Consider the following 24,032-nt stretch of genomic DNA (forward strand, 5'->3'; position numbering starts at 1 on the left):
TTCATGATATAGACCTGGTAATATACTGTTGACATATTGATATCACAAAAGTTGTCAATATCAGATCAGGAGACTCATAATAAAAAACTCTGCAAGCCTGATAAATAAAATAGGATGTACTGTAAATTAAAGAAAATGATAAGGTCATGATTCATCCGTCCACCTATGTAGAATTCAATGTCCTGATATACATAGCCCTGGTCCCTGTTAATTCTTGTAAGAACATCAGATTATCTTTTTTGTTTTTAATACTAAGAACATAACTTCAGATTATCTCCCTTGATTTTAATATGAAGGACATAACAACAGAACATTTCACATCAAATTAAACATATTACTTGTTATTCAGATACTAACTTCATTTATTGGTCTTCATGCTTATAACATTGTTTTGCTATAAACTTTTTCTGCACATTTGACAGGTGAATTTGAATTCTAAAAGTATCAATGTGGCTGCCCCTTTTAATTCTTCCATCTCATTGCAGCGGAGTCTTCCTACCTACAGCTTTGAGGTCAATAACCTCTTCATTAAGAAATATCCTAACAGCCCATTATCACAGCACTAAATATCTGGGAGAAACTATCCTTAATGTCAGAGCGGATATACCTCTAAACAGAAAACACCTCGGAAAGTCTTCCACTCACACCAGGTTTACACTGGTGTTCAACAGTCTGGTAAAGAAAGAATAACTATAGAAATACCTTGGTTGTTAAGGTGCTCTATGATCAGGTAAAACTTGGTCTCACCTGACTAAGGAAAGCTGGTACTGGACACACATTCAGTAATATCTATCTACCCAGGTATTAAATTTTTCTCATTTGACAGATAAAAACACATCAAAAATATTATAGATATTACCACGGACTTATATACACATAATGTATATATAAGTCTGTGATATTACTAGACATTTGGACTTGGTTACTGTGCTGCATATTTTGTTCGCACAAAGTACTGTATTTTCTAGCTTATAATTTACACTGGTAGCAGGCCTCAGAGCCAATCTTCATTGATATTTATCAGTAGTACTTATAAGTAAAATGGGATACTGAAAAATAAAAATTAAAAAAAAAAAACACCTCAAATGAATCATAGTGGCAAACTGTAAAAATCCTTAGATCATTCAAGTACAGGTAAAATACAATGTTTGAAAGAATATTGCCTGTTCCTATTTCCCCTTATCAAATCCTCAATAAATCCCTGATCAGTGACCATCATTGATTTTCCAAAGTTTTGAACACATCTGCTATCCTCTATTCCACCAAAGCTGACCAAATGGGTCTTAAAACTTCGACTATAACACATGGAACAAGTGGTTAGCTTTACATACAAAAGCCACAATATGGCAGGAGTGTATGGTTAGTATATACCCAATATAAACCCTGGTATTCCCCACATTAGTTATAGTTTGTCCTGAACAATACACTTGATAGGAAACCTCTCCCTAACCCTCCCATTTGTTCAGTAAAAGAGGTACAATATGCTTTCCTCTTGTGGCCAATTTACTGACCAAAGATGTGGCCACTATCCAACAACTGACCCTTGCCCAGTAGATACTCCCTTGCCATTAATGTAAATAGAAACCAGATGACCATGTCTCGCGCCTCAACCAAGTACTGGAGTTAACAAAAAAACACCTAGTTTTTCCTTTATCACAAACATCTATTTTTACTTTCTGAAAAACTGCAGTTTTCAATTGAACTGTTTGAGCTATATAATGATATAATGTTTGTCACATAGATAGCATTATTTAGTGAATCTACCAAACATATTTATACATAGTGCCAGGTTAAACATAACACATGGCCACATCAAATGCTAAAAGATCAAAAACCTGACGCTACATTTGTACCATTACTTGAAGTCCCTGAAGACAATAGTGAAGGAGTTTGGAAACATATTCCTTTTAATGCTTTTAAATGCATTAATTTACTAAACATTTTTTGTTTGCTTAATATTGCATTACCGAAATAAAACTATTTTAAAGTGGATTTGATTTCCAGCCTAAAGAAGAAAGAAACATATGAGCGTGTCGGACAATGCAGTTTTACATGAGGACAGGAAATATATTTACGTCCTGTCCACACTGACATCCATCTTGTTTTGTTTGACACACCCACTGATAAAACTCAGAGCCTTAATCCTCACAGGTGTCCTATCAAAGTCAAACTTCACCTGAAGGTTTGTATTACCTGCCAAGTAAAAGCAGTGGATATATACAAATATTATGCAGTCATAAAAAACCAGGTTTTATAAGTGCCTGAACAGACAAGATTAATGTTATATATAAATTTCCCTCTTCTACACACGTCATGGAAAAATATACAAAATCCTGAAGAAGTAAGGTATATTTTATGTCACCATTATATATAATGTAAATCAAGTCTAGATTCAAGTTTACATCATAATAATATTTTTATCTCAGAGTACATAAAAAAGAAAAATTATCTGAGAGTAACATCAACATATGCTTGTAATGACAATATATAATACCACAATTGTTCATGGAGAAGTATCAAGTCCTGAAACACATCATACAAAAACTTCTAAAAATCATCACCTTTAAAGATTCAATCCAACAAATCTACTATTTTTGGGAGATCAATTTTCAATGTTCACAGTGAATCCTGTCACATAAAGACTTTCTGTGAAATCTGGCCTGAGGGTATAAGTTTTACAGGCTGTGATGAGAAGACTTTGATAAAGCTTACCTCTGACACCTGACCACTAAGACATCCTGTTATAAGTTAGGAACATACTACCTCCCACATCACAGTGACTCTGAAATCTCTTGTGGACTAGTGCACAGATGGCCTTGAGAAGCTTACAGCAACACATGCTGGGTGATTTGTATGCAGACAGCAACCCCTCCTGGAGAGGTCAGGACATTTCCCCCCTCCCACCCCTCCACAGATAGATAGGATAGTGTGTTTGTGTGTGTTTAGGTAAATGACCAGGCCCCCCTAGACTAACTCTAATGGCCTCCAGATCTCCCACAGATTCCCTAACATCACTAGTTTCACTGATTAGATCATCAGTCCTAATCTACCATGCACCTATAAAAGTCACAAGAAAGTTTTACCAAATCCACTCAACCAAGTAAAAACAAAGAAACTTTCTGACTCAGTCACAGATATATTCCAAAGTTTGTGCTGAAGGTTGAGAAAGTTTAGGTAGAATAACTAAGATGTCACACTCCCAAATTTCCTGTGACGTCCATCCTCTATATGTCATCAATGAAGTGATATTACCACACAACACCAAACATACCAACAATCTATGTGGATAGAGGGAAGGAGAAATTAATAAACAAATTAATAGGGAAAACACCAGAGCAAGTACTTTCCATTCTTAGATGGGAATTTGTGGACAAAAAAAGAACACCTTCAAAATTGAAATCTTTTAAAATATACATATCCCTGTGTAAAGCCATGTGGAAATACAAATAACATAAAATATTCAAGGCTAATGGTTAACTACTATCGTTTTTATTCTTCTGAAATAATTTTCGTATCTGTATTTCAAACAACAGATTTGTAAGATTATAAGGATATCAATTTGAAAGGATAACTAAGCACTTAAAGCTGCTTAAAATTACTTAAATTTGAAAATTTCATAGCAAATTTCATAAACAATTTACTGTGTGAAAAATCAACACATTTACAGACTTAGGTCAGTGCCTTTCCTTATCAGGGAGGGAGAAAGGGGACTAGAAATTATTATCAAATATCACATACTTAGTTAATAAAGACTAATTACCACCTAATATAAACCCACATACTCCAGATTCCTAAATGAACAAAAAATAGAACAGGATCTAGTAATATCAATTAATATTGTTATATTTATCTATAATTAATAATACCCAGCTGGTCAGCTGTATTGGCTGTCAAACAAAGGTACATATGTACTAATCATCATGTCTGCACATTTTGTAGGATTACAGTGCTAATTGATATCAATGGCCTGTGTTGACTATAACAAGACCACTTACAATTGCTAATATGGAATTTCATCAACCATATTATCAAACCACAGATCACCTTTTAAGGAAATACTAGCTTATACTAAACCACACATCACCATGAAACCATAGCAACCTTATCATAAGGAAATGATGGCTTATATCAAACCATACAACACCATTAAGCCATGGAGTCTTTAGCACTAGAAAATGATGGTTTATATCACACCATACAATACCGTGAAACCATGGAGTCTTTAGCACTAGAAAATGATGGTTTATATCACACCATACAATACCGTGAAACCATGGAGTCTTTGGCAGTAGGAAATGATGGCTTAAACCATACAATACCATGAAACCATGGAGTCTTTGGCAGTAGGAAATGATGGCTTATATCAAACCATACAATACCGTGAAACCATGGAGTCTTTGGCAGTAGGAAATGATGTCTTATATCAAACCATACAATACCATGAAACCATGGAGTCTTTGGCAGTAGGAAATGATGACTTATATCAAACCATACAATACCGTGAAACCATGGAGTCTTTGGCAGTAGGAAATGATGGCTTATATCAAACCATACAATACCGTGAAACCATGGAGTCTTTGGCAGTAGAAAATGATGGCTTATATCAAACCATACAATACCGTGAAACCATGGAGTCTTTGGCAGTAGGAAATGATGGCTTATATCAAACCATACAATACCGTAAAAAATGGAGTCTTAAACAGTAGGAAATGATGGCTTATATCAAACCATACAACCCCATGAAACCATTGAGTCTTCAGCAGTAGGAAATGATGGCTTTTATCAAACCATACAATACCGTGAAAACATGGAGTCTTTAGCTGTAGGAAATGATAGCTTTTATCAAACCATACAACACCGTGAAACCATGGAGTCTTTGGCAGTAGGAAATGATGGCTTTTATCAAACCATACAACACCGTGAAACCATGGAGTCCTCAGCACTAGAAAATGATTGGCTTTGTGTACAAATTTGTTATCACCCATATACAACACCATGGCATTATCCTAATCAGAAGGCGGTAATGGCTTCAGTATATTACCTCCTACTTCCAGGTCTCCTCCATAGCTAGGTAGCTAAGTAAATATACCATACAACCAAGCCAGAATTGACCTGAGAAAAACTGAGCATTTATCATCAATTATGTCCAGAATTACTGTTATGAATTGTGATCTTCAGAACAGCTTTTGAAATTATCCAATCAGCATTCAGCGTTGTATCATGTGATTTACATGGTTTACGTTCATGCAGTAGTTTAACAGTTAGCACTAATCACAGATGTATCATGTAGTTTTCTTTTGCAAAATGTTACAATAAATGTAGTTGAACTCTGATAGAAAATACCCACACACAATTATTTGAAAAATTAAATACTAACCTTGATAATATCTCCCTCCCGAAATGCCAGGGATTTTGTGTCATAGAGGTCACAGAAGTCCTTCACGGCACGTGCCTTTACTGCAAAACTGGCCTCTGTTAAAAAAAAACAAAATCAAAAGATCAGAGTTTAACCATTTTAATTTTTTGAAATAGCTTCTTTGTAAACAACCCTAATGTTTCAATGCCATTCTTGCATCTGAATTCTGAAATGTAGAAGAAATCTTGCATATTAAAAAAAGTAATTAAGAAGTCCATTATAGCACATCAAATAAGAATCACAATTAAGCCAGCCAACTGACTTTGGATCACAGGTCATGAGTTACCTCACTGGATTAATATGCATGTAAGGAAAAAAATAATACACAATATGGAAATAAGATGCAATATCATGGTAATTAAGTAGGTCTTCCAAATTACTAAGTTACCCATTTATCATCACACATACTGGAGATTATGACCACCAGACAATACATTTGTCTACTGAAAATGACCCTTTTTGAAAACTGAAGACACTAGAAAATGACATGAATGCACATTCTGTCATGTATACAATTATCATTGTTAAATGTGACCTTCAACTCTTCAGTCATGACCAATGACTACATTTTATATAATAAGGTATAGAACTTGATGTTATGAAACTATTGGGTATCTGTTGAGAGAGGTTCTCCAGATATCATATTGGTTAGGAATGCTATCCCCCTCCCCTTCTTAAATAATGTGGGGATAAAACTACAAAGGTACATCCATTTGACAAGTTTGAAAAATCATGGTATTGGCGAAATATATCATGACAGTTGATTTCATCAGAAGCCATGTTTAACAAATGTCCCTTCCAATATCGAGTTGAATTTATTTTCAAACTTTGCAACACACTGTGGTGGCAACATGATAAATTTGAGTCCTTCTGAAATATCAGAAGACAGGTCATTGTGACATTGAATAAAAGGTTTTTTTCCTAAAACTTAGTTACTTTTTGTCAGCACATTTAGCTATTTTGCATAACCAGAAGCTTCCTGCTGTTAAAATGATAAGCAGCATTTATAACTTGATTGTAAACCAATAGTTAATTATCATTTGAGTGTTTTCTCATACAATCACAGGACTTGGCTTTGAATGGTGGTCAAACTGCTGAAACATGATTCCAGGCCTTCTGGTTTAAAAGAAGAAGTTTTTACCATACTGTTTTACCAATATGTGTAAAGATAACACATTTGTCAACTTGTCAGGTTGCTACTTCTTCAATATCATAGCCATATACAAAATTTGTTCTTCAGAAGTCTTTTAAAGAAAGATATTGACAGACTGCTGGTTTAATGGACAATGTGCTTAAACATCATTCTAGAACCAGGTGTGTTAAACAACCAGTAAATTAAACTGATCTGTCAATACATTTTTGTCAATTATCATGAACTCCACATGTTTATAAACATAAAAGATATTCTAGCCGCATTTCACATAATACTTTCAACATTAGGAATAAAAGCAATGCGGAAAGTATGTGATAAGGGTATACATTATCTGTCTAGCTTGATACAACTCAATTTACACAGACCCTGTGTGAATTAGTAATGGGACGGCCTTAATCTCTACATATAAAATTAAATTATTGGAATTTTTGTCGTTAAATGAATGCAAATACATGCAGTGTCATCTTATCAAATGCTGGCCAAATGTTCCTAGATATGAAGTTTATAAAAACCCAATTCATTATTCAATTAGAGCCTGAATCGTGCCAGGCCCAGTAAATCCCCAAACACTTAGGTTGGGTGGAGTCCACGGAAGTGTACCCTTACCTGTATATCTAAATGTATGACCTTCACCTCTGTAATAATATTCCATTCCCTGGGTTTATGTTTCCTAGTTCTTCACAACATGTACCATATAATTATGTAATGATAACACCATCTCTCTCTGTTGTATACACTCTAGGTTATAATTACCTATAAATATACAGAGCCTTAGAAGTAAATATTTACACCCTATCTAGTGTAATTTAGCAGTAAATATTTACACCCTATCTAGTGTAATTTAGCAGTAAATATTTACACCCTATCTAGTGTAATTTAGCAGTAAATATTTACACCCTATCTAGTGTAAGTTAGCAGTAAATCTTTACACCTTATTTAGTGTAAGTTAGCAGTAAATATTTACACCCCATTTAGTGTAAGTTAGCAGTAAATATTTACACCTTATTTAGTGTAAGTTAGCTGTAAATATTTACACCCTACCTAGTGTAAGTTAGCAGTAAATATTTACACCCCATTTAGTGTAAGTTTTCAGTAAATATTTACACCCTATTTAGTGTAAGTTAGCAGTAAATATTTACACCCAATTTAGTGTAAGTTAGCAGAAAATATTTACACCCTATCTAGTATAAGTTAGCAGTACATATTTACACCCAATTTAGTGTAAGTTAGTAGTAAATATTTACAACCTATTTAGTGTAAGTTAGCAGTAAATATTTACACCTTATTTAGTGTAAGTTAGCAGTAAATATTTACCCCCCATTTAGTGTAAGTTAGCAGTAAATATTTACACCTTATTTAGTGTAAGTTAGCAGTAGATATTTACACCCCATTTAGTGTAAGTTAGCAGTAAATATTTACACTTTATTTAGTGTAAGTTAGCAGTAAATATTTACACCCCATTTAGTGTAAGTTAGCAGTAAATATTTACACCTTATTTAGTGTAAGTTAGCAGTAAATATTTTAACCCTACCTAGTGTAAGTTTTCAGTAAATATTTACACCCTATTTAGTGTAAGTTAGCAGTAAATATTTACACTCTAGTGTAAGTTGAAAGTAAGCATCTACACCCTAACTAGTATAAGTTAGCAATAAATATTTACACCCTACTTAATGTTAGTTAACAAAAAAGGTCTATACTTTATTCTGAATCGGTTAGCAGTGAAATTTACATCTATTTAGGACTGACTGTTTACAATCTAGTTTAATATTTATCATAAAGAATTAGAGCACTGACATCAACTCAGCCATCAACATGTAACTCATTGTTATGGTAACTGGCCTGTTTTTAGCCAGCATAAACAATGAGAGATTTTAGAGGAATTTTATTTCAACTTAATTGACAGTTGTGTTAACTAAATTGAATTTTATATATCTACAGTTACATTAACATAGGAATGTAAACATCTATGTAGTAAACTTTTAAATGTGTGTATTACTCAGACTTACCTGGATTGTATCTATATTACAAGTATCATTAGAGGTATCAAACACAGTCTACCTAGAATGACCTCGGAGCAGTCTATTGAGGCTGGCCATGTGTCTTAGCCATGGAATGTCAATACTCCACGTACTGTAGTCTTGTCCTCGAATCTTCACATACATTTAAACAGTGAGATCACAATGGAAGCATTGTTGACAGATCTCAGCATTCAAATTCTAACATTGTTGTTTTCAAACTTATAAAATAGACCACATTTCACAGGTTACAGACTTTGTCTCCAGATCAAAGGTTGGAATTATGTATTATCTCCTAGTAAAAAATACACACACTGTGGAAATGATACACACCAAGTAAAATCTCATACAGGTGAGTCGGTACTTTAATACCTGTAAATCGTAGGTCACACACTTGTTTCCTATCTTTGTGTCTATGCCAGGTTGTTAAAGACATTCACTGATTAGCACTTTCCACAAACATTCTCTTCTGCCTGTATCTGACTACTGACCCCTGACCTTCTAAACCCTATCTGACCCCTAACCCCTGACCTAGGACTATACAATATCCATCCCCAACTCCAACCCAGTAGTATTGAATCCCTATCAGACATGATTGTGCTTCACACAAAAAAGAGGCCCCCTGGATAACGGAATTGTGAGGTATAACACACAAGTATGCCTTCCTGTCACTAGTTTATTTTGACAAACTGTTTTACATACTGTATCTATTTATGAACCAAAGGTCAGGTTACTTGACCTTTAATGAAACATGACTACAAAACATAAGCAAAATAATGCCATATGATGATATAAAACAAACCTATTTACAGCGTGTAAATTCATATATAATGTATATCTTGGCTTGGTATACACTCACATTCATTAATATCTGACATACAAACAATACCACAAATGTGAAAATATACTACCAAAAAAATATTTCTACATTTGATCTTGTATCTTCTGAAGTTAATTTGGTTTTAAAAGTTTCCTTGCCTTTCTAGAGGCATACATATACTATAAGGCTAATTAGAGTCAAAACAGTGTCAATGTTTTTGGCTCATTAAATGTGGTAGAGAAATATTCACATGTCTTGAATATACTCATACTCTCTACTGAAAACAGCAACAGAGATCTTCCAGAAACTGTCCATCACACATAGTATTTTGACCAATCAGAGAGGTGGATTGTCAATTAACATATTCTGTTTAGTGGCAAACAAAAACAGATGACAAAGTATAGTCGTAATCTTTAAAGCTGAGAAAAACTTTACAAATTGGTTGTGTAAAGCTAAAAACACCCAGGACCAGTTATACATCAAAGTAATTGCTGTCTTTTTTCAGCTTAATAACACTTTCCCAGGTAAAACCCTAGAACTAGTCATCAACGGAAATTTATAATTCCTTTTTTTTTTTATTAACTGGTGTAAGCAGTGAATAAGTACCTCTATTCCTTAAGATAAGATCTTTTTACATTTTTATGATTTCCAATAAATGGATTTTTACAACAATATTTTAATGCTTCAGCTGTACTGTTTATGTGGCTCAATAGTAAGGAGTCAGATGTAGGAGCTAGAGTAAAATGTGAAACATTAACCTGTACACAGTTATTATTCCCAAAGTAATACTTCTATCTACAAGCATTTCACATTACAGTTATATTTCAGTGATATTTCAATACAACATATAGGTATCTATTTTTCCCTGGTGAGTGATATAGGTACTACACATTTCATTATCAATAAAAGAATCTCCATACATCTAGTAAGTTGTATACAACACATGAATATTTCATTGCTGTAATGGAAGAGAATGTAACACAAGTATCCATATCACATCTACCAGAAGTAGAAAAAAAAAATTCATATAACTCACCCAGTATACACAACATCAATACTTCAAACCGGCATTATTATGAAAATGCAATCTGATGCTTTTCCCATGGAACATTCCCGCAGTGAACAAGTTTAAATTCAATTCACATTCTAATGTAATTGACGTGTCACAAACCTCCATTTGAAGAATTTAGTGTATTCATATCAGAGAGTTGTTACTATTTGAACATTTTTACATTCAACTCAATTCTGTACAGCACATTCAAAGACAGAGTATAACTACACATTTATATACCCTAGTACCTACTTGATAAAACAGTCTGTACTTTCCATAGCAAGTTGAGCCTTCACCAGCCCACAGTCTAATATAGAAATCATTCAAGCGTGTTATTGGAATTATGCTATCTGCATTTCAATCTCGGTCATTAAGTGATAACTTTGGAGCTACATTGAAAGCAAACTCGGAATTCCCAACAGACATTAACTAGTTTAAACCTAATCAATTCCAAACAATAATGGGCTGTGTCCTAAGTACCCGTGAAATCACAGTAAATGATCATCTTTACTGGTCTGTCTATGGCCTGTCCAATACAACCATGATTTGTGTATCATTAAGAAATCTATACTTGCAGGACCTGTTAAGGATTCATACCATATAAAACAATGTTCTATCTGTATACAACTTTATCAGCTGCTTGTTTGTCAAAATCAAGATAACAAGATAGGTCACAGTTTTGCTGAAGAAAAAAAATTGATGACCCATCCGAGGAAAAATTTGGGTTTTTTTTCTGTTGTAAATGTGTATTTACAACTTACAAAAACATTCTATCCAATGACAAATTGGATTATTGAGTTTACAGTCTTCATTAGTCTGAGATTGACTGGGCCTTCTCTATATAGTGGGTATATATTAGAGATAATACAATGTGACGTGCTATAACATCATTTATTTCGTGGGAATCAAATTTTCATGTCTTCCAAAAATATACAGTTTTCTTTGAGCACTTAATTTTGTGATAAATACTGCTTAAAAATTCACAAGTATTATAATCCATGCCAATTTAATACTTTGTTAGACATCGAAATTCATGAATTTAGAGGATCCACCAATTATTAATGAAGTTACAGTGTGCACATTCTGAAATGTCTAATGATCCAAACATCGAGACTTGAAAATCAGTCTTCAATTCTGATTCCAGTATAAGATATTTAAGACACTGCTCAATTTAAAGACAGGTATTATCAATATCCCATAGTCAGTGAGAGAAGATCGCATAATAGGTAAGTATATTATACCTATGTATCTTCCTTCTAAAGTGAAAATGATCTGATCTTGTTGCATCTAAAATTTGTGTAACTCTTTAAAAAAGCTTCCAGTTACAAAATAAAGAGAAAATTTTCCACTGAGGACAAAGGTGAAACAAGGTTTTGATCTTCCACATTAAGTTTGGAATGCAGAAGTTTGTGGACACTCGAGGTACTGCGGTCACAGTGCCCCGTCTCTGCACCATTGTGTATGAGCCTAGATTATCTTGTAGGATAGAGTTACCGAATTAGCAAGTAAGATCTGTATTCCTGTCTCTACGTTATCCCAGGGGGGTAGTCACTTTGAGTGGATTACATTCATAGTCAATGAACAAAAAAAGCAACATGTCTCCAAAATCAAATTCTTCAAATACCACTTTAAGACAGGAAGGTGGGGTTTTTGAGGTAATTATCCTCATGTTTTGATGGCCCAGTAAATGAAGGCAAGTCTTCAGTAGCTACCTTCCAGTTCCGATTATATTATATATTTGAAATAAAGTTTGTCTTTAAGGTAACTACCCCTAAATTTTGATGGCAAACCTGAAGTTGAGTAAACCTTATCAGGTTCCTGAAAAGGAGAAATCCAACATTCTGTGTTTTCTAAAGAATATCGATTGAGAGTCTTTGATATATGTAGTTAAATTATGCCTTCTCTTTAATGAAGTTATATACTCATATATAATGACACACTGTCTTATCTGACCGAATGATTTCTATACTTTGTGTCATGACACTGGTTCTTTGACACAATGTGAACTGATCAATTATGTCCCTCTTGATGTCAGTAATTTAACTGTATCACATTTCTATTGCTTTTTGAAAAAGTTATAAAAAAAAAAAAATTATTTCTATTTTTCAAAAAAACATCAAACTAAGATAACATGATGTAACAGACTTTGATAATAAAAGTAGCAGTAGTTAACTTTAAGTTCATAGATGCATTATGATATTACACTGGGACAGGCACTATGACCTAATCCCAGTCGCATGTCTGTTAAAAAAATCTTTATAAAAATTAAATAACTTTAATGAGCTGTCAAACTACATTATTCCCCAGTGACCATGATCCGGTAAGTATCCCGGTAATGTTTAAATAGATCGCACTGTAACGTAAGGTCATCTTTAAAGCAAGAAGAAAAGAACAAAAAAATAGATCTCATTATATAGCTAGCAATTTTTATACAATGATTCAACATTCTTATCAAGATGATTGGTTAAGTATCTGTCAACTTGGACAGTGCTTTCCAACCCAAAATTGAAAAATGACATTTGTGACATATGCTAAGTGTGTAGATATTATCTGTTGTACCCAGTTCACCTTGAGTCTACGTAGGTGTACAAATTCACATACCAATAATTCGTCTTTGGTAATGATATCTGATAGCCACTAAAACAGAAACTATATATATTTATTTTATCATGTTTTGAGTCATTTAAATGAATACTTCCACTTTGTGATCATTATACGAAATTCAAGAGAAACTCATATGTGAAATATTGAACTTAAATATTCACATTTTGAATTAGGTTTATACAAATATCTATAATGTGAAAGTGTTTACCAGAACAGAACTGTTAAATCTTCTAAAAAGAAAGCAGAAACCAAATTCTTCACATGTTTTTATACAGATTTTGGTTTAAGATTAAGACAACCAAGGACACATGAGTCAGAAACGATTAAAACCTTTGCTGCGATATCTTCCACTGATAAACACATTACACACATTGTGTCTTTATTGTTACAAAGATTTTCTGCTTAATCGGCAATAAATCCCAATTATGTGAACAAAAACATCCAAGAATAAAAATTCCAGTATGTTCCTTCAAAGGAAACTTACATAAATTAGTCTTATAACTATGCATTCAAACGATATGGGTGTCTTTGCTTCTTTTTGATAGTTCTGAAATAATGATTTCCATAGCAAGACAGAATGAAATCAAAACATTTCATTTTGTAAATCATAAAATTTTATTATCTAGTACAAGTTTAATGACCTGTGTTATGATGAGAAAATGACTGCCTGGCAAAAGGTCTAATCAGCCTAACTTGACCAATGACCTTGACCTAGAACCAAGCACATTCAGGTAACAATATATATATAAACTTTGTTAGACCAGATTTATAGACTCGTCTCCATTGGCATGGTAGAGGATTTTAGTGGTAATACACAATCTAATGAACGGGGTCCTTTCTGAATTCTGAAGTGGTGAAGTTTAGCCAGAGATCAAGTGATACTGTGATCCTTTAAGGGACAAAAAAGACTGGCATGAGACAATACATCATGGGGTGATTCAGGTATCTACAGGATGTACAATGATGAATATGCCTAGGACAGATGATTATTTGAGTTGATATTGGCATCTGACCATGAACAATGATATTGACCTTGACCTACAGGACAAAAAACACACTCTTCACATTAAGTGTGAGAAGATTGTTCTAGTGTATACCAAACAATGAAGAAAATGTAGGCTGAAAGAAGAAAATGCTGGGACAAAGAAAGCATTCAAAATTTAACAAAGACAGATGGACAGACATAACATTTTATGTGCAGGTCACTACTTAAATGCTGGGAGAAAGAAAACATTCCAAAAACATGGAAATATAATATTATAATATACTTGTGAAAAGAAATGTTCCAACAGAAACTTTGGAGTTAATATCATATCTTTTTATCACAAAATGAGTAAGGCATTGATATCTACTATTTTTTTCAAAATATGGCCTTGATCTAATTGGATTGGTTCTATTGTGTCGGAAAGCATCCCATCTGAACAATGGTCTTAAGATTTTCTTCATATCTACATTACACTTGTCAGTTCACACAACATCAGATCCATTTTTTGAACCATTCAAGTAATAATTAAGTAATTCTAGCAACAAAGTTAATGTAATCAAACTACTATAAAAAATCATTTTCTTATTCAAATCCAAGTCATACAAGTTTGGTTCAAGGAAATAAAATTCTTCACTTCTGGTCAAAAATATTATAATCTCTGCATTTATCCCAGATAATAAAAACTAAGAAATTGTGTTGTGACAAAGATTTACAAAATCATGATTTCAGGCAAAATATGAATATACATTTCATTTCCTTTAATTTTGAATATCATTAGGTAAAGATCATAATATGAATATTTAAGATTTCCACTGGATCACAAGAAGTGCTTCCGGGAGGTTGTGAAAATGGGCAAACTAGACACAAACATATGGAACATGGTCAGATAATAAAGCAAGAATAGATGAACTATACCGTCACAGGTAAATGAATAAGTCTGAATGCCTCGACCAGGTGCAGCTGTGAAGGCATGCAGTCACAACCCCTTGGGATGACACCAGCTTTAGGTAATCAACAGGTAACCTATTCTGCATTTTGATATTGTAATAACAGTGGATGATATATATAACACACACACACATCACATGAGTCAATGATCATCACAATCTCCAGTTACAATTATATTTTACCTTGTTGTCGACATGTTTTGTAGTTATGTGACCTTCACATTACCTACAGTACAATATATCTTACCTGAACCTGTATTGTTAGTGGGTTATCTAACTTCCTCAATCTAAGCATATTGGCTTCAATATTCATCTACAGTGTATTGATTTTATTTCAATTGCCTTTAATACACTTGAAATCCTCTTGAGATGTTTTTTAAAATTGGTAACAACACAACACACTTCCTGTTTTAAACAGCATGTGTTCAAATGACAACATCAAAAGTCTGGGTAGATAAATGCATTCATTTCTTAAAATAGAAGCAATTATTTATGGAAGGAATAATTGATGTTTTTAAATTTGTTTTCTGTTACATTCAACACAATAACTGGTTGACAGTGTTCAATTACTTACATTCGCATGCCATTTAAGTATGAACTGAGAGTCTAAATTGTATAAGATAGGTGAATGAGACTGGCAGAGAGACAGATAGCTGTGTGGATTCTCAGTCCAGATTGGAAATTATCAAATAAAACAGGGAAACAGGGAGTATAGTGATTGATATAACACAAGAATCTCTGTTACTCAGCTGATGGAGCATGCTTCTTTGGCTAAGTTGGTACATATAAAGCTGTGGATTATAACAGCAGAGACCTGGATTTGATTCCTGTAAAAGTGCCCACAAAGAATATGAATCTACTGTTCTGTAATGACAGTTTAACACTTATCAGAAACCCAAGTAGTAAATTCCTGTACAGGTGCTCCGAAAGAACCCTTTCTTTGATGAAATAAAGCTAAACATCATATTTAAGGAAAAAAATATATTATTTAGTATATAGGAAGAAAATTGTCCATACTGGTGATTCTATCACCTATATTCCAAATTCCTATATGGTTACAGAGAGGTCAACTGGAGATTTAACACTGAAAGGCGAATGTCACCAATTATGCTATTCTAAAGCATACAATCCTATCATCCCCATGAGTACAGTTAGTCTAATTGGAGTGAAGAAAACATAAGCGAAGATAAAGTTTTACTTACTTAAACTGATGTCAGGCTGCAAAGTCTGTCATTTAAAGTACTGAAAGATTCTCCATGAAATAACATAAAAGTGAGGAAACTAACAATAATGCAGCTTCTGATAATCCCAGGTCCTAGTATACCATAGAAAACAACCCACAGACAGCTGTGTCTACTCAAGTGTGACGCCCAAATCCACTCAGCGTGACCAGCAGCTAACTTCAAGTTCAACACAGGTCAATTTAAATGGTACATATATACATAACAACATGCTAATTTCTTTTCACTTAAAATTTCTTTCATATCGACACAAAAATCAATAAAAGCATTAAAATTAAATTACAGAACAATGAGAGAAGTGATGGCTCGAGCAGGCATTGTTTTGTAGTATTACATGTATATACCTGCAGCCTCCATACATAAGAAGGGGAGATAACTATAATTATAATGGGTATTGGATTCATTTTTCTATTCCAAATCAGATTTTATTACTTCTGAATACAGGCAGAATGTCGTGTTTAATACAAGAAAATAAAGCTTCATCAACAAACCCTACAAATACAGCTATAAGTGACATTAAAACTTTTAATGTAACGACACCCACATAATCATCTTACGTTAGGCGTGCTCAGTTTAGATTTATGTTACCAAACAGGCAAACACATAAACTGTACATACACTAATTGAATACTTGACTGTTTAATGTATATATTCAAACAAAAAACCACTGACTTATTTCATCTGAACAGATATTTCACAAATCCAATGATAAGCAAACAAATTAAAGAAATGAAAAAAGTTAAATGAATTTCAGAACAGCAACTTATGTATATTAAATACATTTGAAATAATATACAGCCAATTTTTTTTCCAGCAACCTGGAGCCAGTACCAGGAGCCACCCTATAGGTTTAATTAAGAAGGAAAGACAGGCAACAATGTTAGTAATACAATACCGTTTCTGTCAAGCCTGCAGAAATTTTTTGTCAGCTACGCATCTCAAAATAGGCATATAGAAAAACGTTCTTATTTTTGAAGACAACTATCCTAATCCTACATATCCATGAAAATAATTTCATGAAAATCTTTTAACTAAACTGTATCTAATTCTGTAATGGCTTACAATCCTACTACATAACTCAAGATCATGCTTCCAGAAGTCGGGATGATTGAATCATCAGAATTCTCATACAATTTATGAAGTGAAGTAGTCAGATCAGCCCAGCTTGGAAATATGTCTAGGAGTCACTGTAGTCACTTTCCAAACTATAAGTCTAGTAGTCACTGTAGTCACTTTCAAAACTATATGTCTAGTAGTCACTGTAGTCACTTTTAAAACTATATGTCTAGTAGTCACTGTAGTCACTTTCCAAACCATATGTCTAGTAGTCACTATCCAAACTATATGTCTAGTAGTCACTAAAGTCACTTTCCAAACCATATGTCTAGTAGTCACTATCTAAACTATATGTCTAGTAGTCACTATCCAAATTATATGTCTAGTAGTCACTATCCAAACTATATGTCTAGTAGTCACTAAAGTCACTTTCCAAACCATATGTCTAGTAGTCACTATCCAAACTATATGTCTAGTAGTCACTATCTAAACTATATGTCTAGTAGTCACTATCTAAACTATATGTCTAGTAATCACTATCCAAATTATATGTCTAGTAGTCACTTTCCAAACCATATGTCTAGTAGTCACTATCCAAACTATATGTCTAGTAGTCACTAAAGTCACTTTCCAAACCATATGTCTAGTAGTCACTATCTAAACTATATGTCTAGTAGTCACTATCAAAATTATATGTCTAGTAGTCACAATCCAAACTATATGTCTAGTAGTCACTAAAGTCACTTTCCAAACTAAAGTCACTTTCCACCACATGTCTAGTAGTCACTATCCAAACTATATGTCTAGTAGTCACTATCCAAACTATATGTCTAGTAGTCACTATCCAAACTACATGTCTAGTAGTCACTGTAGTCACTATCCAAACTACATGTCTAGTAGTCACTAAAGTCACTTTCCAAACCATATGTCTAGTAGTCACTATCTAAACTATATGTCTAGTAGTCACTATCCAAATTATATGTCTAGTAGTCACTATCCAAACTATATGTCTAGTAGTCACTAAAGTCACTTTCCAAACCATATGTCTAGTAGTCACTATCCAAGCTATATGTCTAGTAGTCACTATCCAAACTATATGTCTAGTAGTCACTATCCAAACTATATGTCTAGTAGTCACTGTAGTCACTATCCAAATTATATGTCTAGTAGTCACTAAAGTCACTTTCCAAACCATATGTCTAGTAGTCACTATCCAAACCATATGTCTAGTAATCACTATCCAAACCATATGTCTAGTAGTCACTATCCATACTATATGTCTAGTAGTCACTATCCAAACTATATGTCTAGTAGTCACTGTAGTCACTATCCAAACTATATGTCTAGTAGTCACTGTAGTCACTATCCAAACTACATGTCTAGTAGTCACTGTAGTCACTATCCAAACTATATGTCTAGTAGTCACTGTAGTCACTTTCCAAACTATATGTCTAGTAGTCACTAAAGTCACTATCCAAACTACATGTCTAGTAGTCACTGTAGTCACTATCCAAACTATATGTCTAGTAGTCACTGTAGTCACTATCCAAACTATATGTCTAGTAGTCACTAAAGTCACTTTCCAAACCATATGTCTAGTAGTCACTATCCAAACTATATGTCTAGTAGTCACTATCCAAACTATATGTCTAGTAGTCACTATCCAAACTATATGTCTAGTAGTCACTATCCAAACTATATGTCTAGTAGTCACTATCCAAACTATATGTCTAGTAGTCACTGTAGTCACTATCCAAATTACATGTCTAGTAGTCACTGTAGTCACTATCCAAACTATATGTCTAGTAGTCACTATCCAAACTATATGTCTAGTAGTCACTATCCAAACTACATGTCTAGTAGTCACTATCCAAACTATATGTCTAGTAGTCACTATCCAAACCATATGTCTAGTAATCACTATCCAAACCATATGTCTAGTAGTCACTATCCAAACTATATGTCTAGTAGTCACTATCCAAACTATATGTCTAGTAGTCACTATCCAAACTATATGTCTAGTAGTCACTATCCAAACTGTATGTCTAGTAGTCACTATCATTTTGAAGTATTTTGCATAGCCTCTAAACAAAGTAAAACATTCTACATGACTCCATAAAAAAATATGTTAATTTGAGAAAGAAATCAAAGAATTTTAAAAATAATATAACTGATTTCCTTAGAATACTTCACACAATCACTGCCTTAAGACAACTTACAACATGTGCATTCTGATGCAAATAAACAAGGTAAATGATGCTGGTTTTAATAGTGTCGCACATCTTCAAGGTGACACCTAATACATAAAATGCCTAGAGCAAATTACACAAGAAAAATGCTTGCTTTCAAAATTGCAGCAGTTTTTGTCTATAACAATTTATCATATTTTTTTTCCAGGTTTAATTTATTTCCGAAATTCCATAAAACATGTAAAAACAGATTTGAAAACAAATTTCTCTGACAACGATGTTGGTATGTGGTATTGTCATTTAAATGTCGGGTCAGCCCAGCATTTACCCACTGAGTATACCTGTGTTTGTTATCTTACCTTCTGCATACTAATGAGTCACACAAAAAATTGCATATATATAAAGCACATGTCCCCGAAACCACAGATACGCATATAGCAATATAAAGAGGTAGTAAATTTTTATGTTAGTACTCATTTTGCATATGTATTTATTTTATCTACTGTCATCTACCTGACGTTGATGCACTTTACCTAATGTTGCGGTTTAATTATGACTTTTATATTGCCTCCTTAGTTGAAGCAGTTTTTACTCTGTAAAGTTTATAATGTTCACAACTTTCTGTTTAAAACTGCAGCCAAACCAGACCAGTTGTCATCCTCAGCATACCCATTCCATGTCAATATTCATAATCAAGTATATATATTATCTGTCTCTCATATTTTAAAGGGTATTGTACAGCCACTGAGACTATGATAAAATAGCACAAAATATCTTATCACTAGATGGTGCAATCTCACATATGTTGGTACCTATCCATACAGCTACACTGTATTCAGTTGGATCTTTCTGTGACAGTTGTATGTTTATCAGATAATGAAAACTGAAAGCGAAATATTTCCCCTTGTTCTCCCATCATGAATAAGGCCTCCATTTCAAGTAGTCTTGTACAATGGATCTTGTTTGATGAATGAACCACTTCACACTCCTTTTTCGCTAGCATCTGATTTCTGATAATTTTACTTTAAAATTGTAAGTCAAATTTAGAATGGGTAAATTCTAATTTAGAGAGAATCACTTATTTTTAGTTCTTGTTCTGGCATTCCTAAAATGAGACTCTGGATTTGAAACCAAACATAGAAATTCATTTGTGGCAAAACAAGCCTGTTATTTGGTATTACATTAGCATATATTATTTCCTGTAGGTTGCATCGTTTTCTTTGAGACAATACTTTACTTTACTTTCATTTAATTCATTTGATCCAACAGATAATATTATCATTGTATGTCAGTCTTTTCAGACATATTTCACCATAACTAGTTTTAGCTACATTATGTCATGACATATTTCATTGTAACTAAGCTATACCATGTCATGTCATATTTCAATGCATCTAAGCTACACCATGTCATGACATATTTCATTGTAACTAAGCTATACCATGTCATGTCATGTTTCATTGTAACTAAGCTATACCATGTCATGTCATGTTTCACTGTATCTAAGCTACACCATGTCATGTCATGTTTCACTGTATCTAAGCTACACCATGTCATGACATATTTCATTGTAACTAAGCTATACCATGTCATGTCATGTTTCAATGCATTTAAGCTACACCATGTCATGTCATGTTTCACTGTATCTAAGCTATACGATGTCATGACATGTTTCACTGTATCTAAGCTAAGATACACCATGTCTTATGTCATGCCATGTCTAAGCTAAGCTTTACCACGCCATGGCATATTTCATTGTATCTAAGCTATACTTTGAAGTCATCTTTCATGTATACAACATAATTCCTCCAGGACATATATATATTCATCTGTTTCTGAGTAAACATACTTCTTGCAAAACAAATCATTTTCAGAGTGAAATATTTCAACTGTATTTAGAATGACAAGATTTTTATAAGATAGATTTAACAGCGTAGCAAATATATTCTATAAGACATACTTTTATGTACGTCTGCAGGGTATACAACCACAGACACTTTGAAACACATGACAAAGTTGAAACCCCACAAAGTAAAAGTGATTTATAAATGAAAGGATTTTGTGAAAGTTTTAAAAAGGTTCTTATGTAATGTCTGGAGAGTAAGGTTACACAGTCTGATGTATGTCACCAAACTGAGGGAGATCTAGGACAGTACACCTGTACAGGTATATGTTGTAATACCTTAATCAACATGGTGAGTTACAATAAGGTCACATTCATCTTGACAGTGAATAAACGTGTCAAATTCCCTCTCACTCATTCCTATATTGTATAAATCTTTACCTTGCCAGGTAAATATGTATATTTATAAATATCTATATCATATAGAGATAAACATAACAATCCCTTCTTATGTCAATTTACCGACCGATGAACAAACAAAATCAGTTTATAAATCAAAACAATTCAATAACATGAAGATAGAAATGTGTAAACTCACCAAGTACTGTTGATTCTCAGATATTGTATAAGTATAATGTCACATGGAGTTAAGTAATGTGACGTCTACACAGTGATGCCTTATGTGACAGGGAGAAGGCGTAGTAGATAGGTAAGTTAGCTATGAATCATCCACCACATGTAAACATAGGAGGTAAAATCTTTGCCAACAAACGTGGATTGTTGTACCTATTTTAAATCCCTACTTCTACATGAATGGAGCTTTCAATTCATCAACAACATACAGCAATAGCACTTTCACATATTCAAAGTGGGAAAGATAATTTTTTACATAGCATTGATTTTACGTAACATAAAGATCATGTAATTCTGAATTCCTTTTTGGGCATGCACATGTGTGTATATCAGGGAGACACTAAATGTCTGTCACTCCAGTAAATAAACATTAAATTTGTGAAATTATATTTACCCTACCGTATCAAGTTTACGGTCCACACCCAAATTTTATTGGAAAATAATCAGTAATGTCAAAACACATTGAACCAGCCATATATGACCTTGACTTATTACTAATAGATTAATCTCGACCTGTTCTCAGTTGACAGGTGATTTTGATGGAAACAACCATGGATGACCTTTATCTGAATTACTCTATGTTACATACACACTAACTTGACTTTGATATATACTCACTTAAGTTATCAATATTTTTAGTATGAAGATGACCTTGACCTGATTTTAATAGGGTAATGACCTAAATATGCCTTTAAAGACTGATGAGCTTAACTTGCCTTTGAACAGACTTACGACCTTGAACTGCCTTTAACAGGATGAAGTTCATGACATGCTTCTGAAAGAGTGATGACTTTGATTTGCCTTTAACAGGCTGATGATGATGACAATGATGACGACAACAATGATGATTCAAAATGTCATAGGCTTACATACAGATATGACTTGCTTTAGAGGAAACTTAACATCTCATTTCTTTTTCTTTACCTTGACCTACATCTCGTAAAATATATACATCATATCATGAACACTGACAAGGGAAATAACTTACAAAAAGTTCTAAGGTTGATGTTTGATCCTTTTGGAGTCATAATATATTGATTTGTTTACAAAATATTTGTGTAACAGAGGTTATAATTTATCTCAGTTCTTCTGTGACACATTAAATGCAGAAGCTCCAGCTTGCTTGGTTTACGCTCAACCAATCAAGCAAAATAGAGCACCTCTTTAGCAAAGCCGTATTATGAGGTTAGCTTTACCAGGGTTACCTATGAAAAAATGTAAAAAAAAAAATAAGATGTTTTTAAAATTTTTCCTTCTATATATGTTCTTTATTTCAAGAACACTTTCTGGATTAATATCCATACGATAAACACATTATTAGAAAACAGGACTACATTTACAATACTACCAGACCAAATTTTGACATGAATGTGTAAAAATAATAACAATACATGAACCATTTATCAAATGAGGGTAATGGGCTACCTGAAGAAAATACACAACATTAAATTATCATGCATCATTGAACAAATTCATTCAACAGGTCATGCATCAATACCAAACACAATATTAATGTAAAAGTACACGATTTTATGAATGAAATAAAACAGGAGTCAGTGTGAGACAGAATTTCACAACTGAGTAGACACTATCGACACAGAGACAAAAAGTCTATGGGAATACAAAGGACAACATACAGAGTAGAGTACACCAAGTGACAGTAAGCATTACCTTTGAGTAACTCTACAGTTTCCAAATTTGACAGCAAGTTAGAAAAATAAACAAGCATTTAAGATCATTTGTCTGGCAACAGTAATACAGGGGAGATAACTCCTATAATTTAAAACATTAAGATTGCCTAGTTGATAAAAGAAATACTATAACTTTAATGATTGATTACAAAGATTGATATCAGACTCTGATATTATCATATAACAGACCATATAAATGTGATAGCTATAACAACCTTTAATTTTTATTCACTATAAAATTTTGTAATTAACCATGATGTGACTTATTGAAGGGAGATAACTCTTTTGTTCCTATAAATCAGTGGTGTGTTTGTTCTTGACAACTTGTTGTGGGGATATAAATCATATATAACTTATCTTGAAAGCATTGCTAGCTTATTTTTGCTTT

The 24,032-nt window shown here is 33.2% G+C and overlaps 1 protein-coding gene and 1 long non-coding RNA gene across 2 annotated transcripts in view; both read right to left on the reverse strand.

Moving 5' to 3' along the window:
- Positions 1 to 24,032, reverse strand: part of LOC132562314 (uncharacterized) — a 491,282-nt gene that overhangs the window by 279,674 nt on the left and 187,576 nt on the right. The gene's annotated exons all lie outside the window — the stretch shown is intronic.
- The window catches only part of LOC132562315 (caskin-2-like), a 149,601-nt gene that overhangs the window by 60,802 nt on the left and 64,767 nt on the right, over positions 1 to 24,032 (reverse strand). The window contains exon 8 of the mRNA XM_060227054.1: positions 5,378 to 5,472. Coding sequence (XP_060083037.1) covers positions 5,378 to 5,472 — 95 coding nt within the window. The remainder of the gene's footprint in view (positions 1 to 5,377; positions 5,473 to 24,032) is intronic.

Source organism: Ylistrum balloti, unplaced genomic scaffold (genome assembly GCF_031769215.1).
Source record: "Ylistrum balloti isolate Yb309-2 unplaced genomic scaffold, AGI_CSIRO_Ybal_v1 Utg371392, whole genome shotgun sequence".
Classification (NCBI taxonomy): domain Eukaryota; kingdom Metazoa; phylum Mollusca; class Bivalvia; order Pectinida; family Pectinidae; genus Ylistrum; species Ylistrum balloti.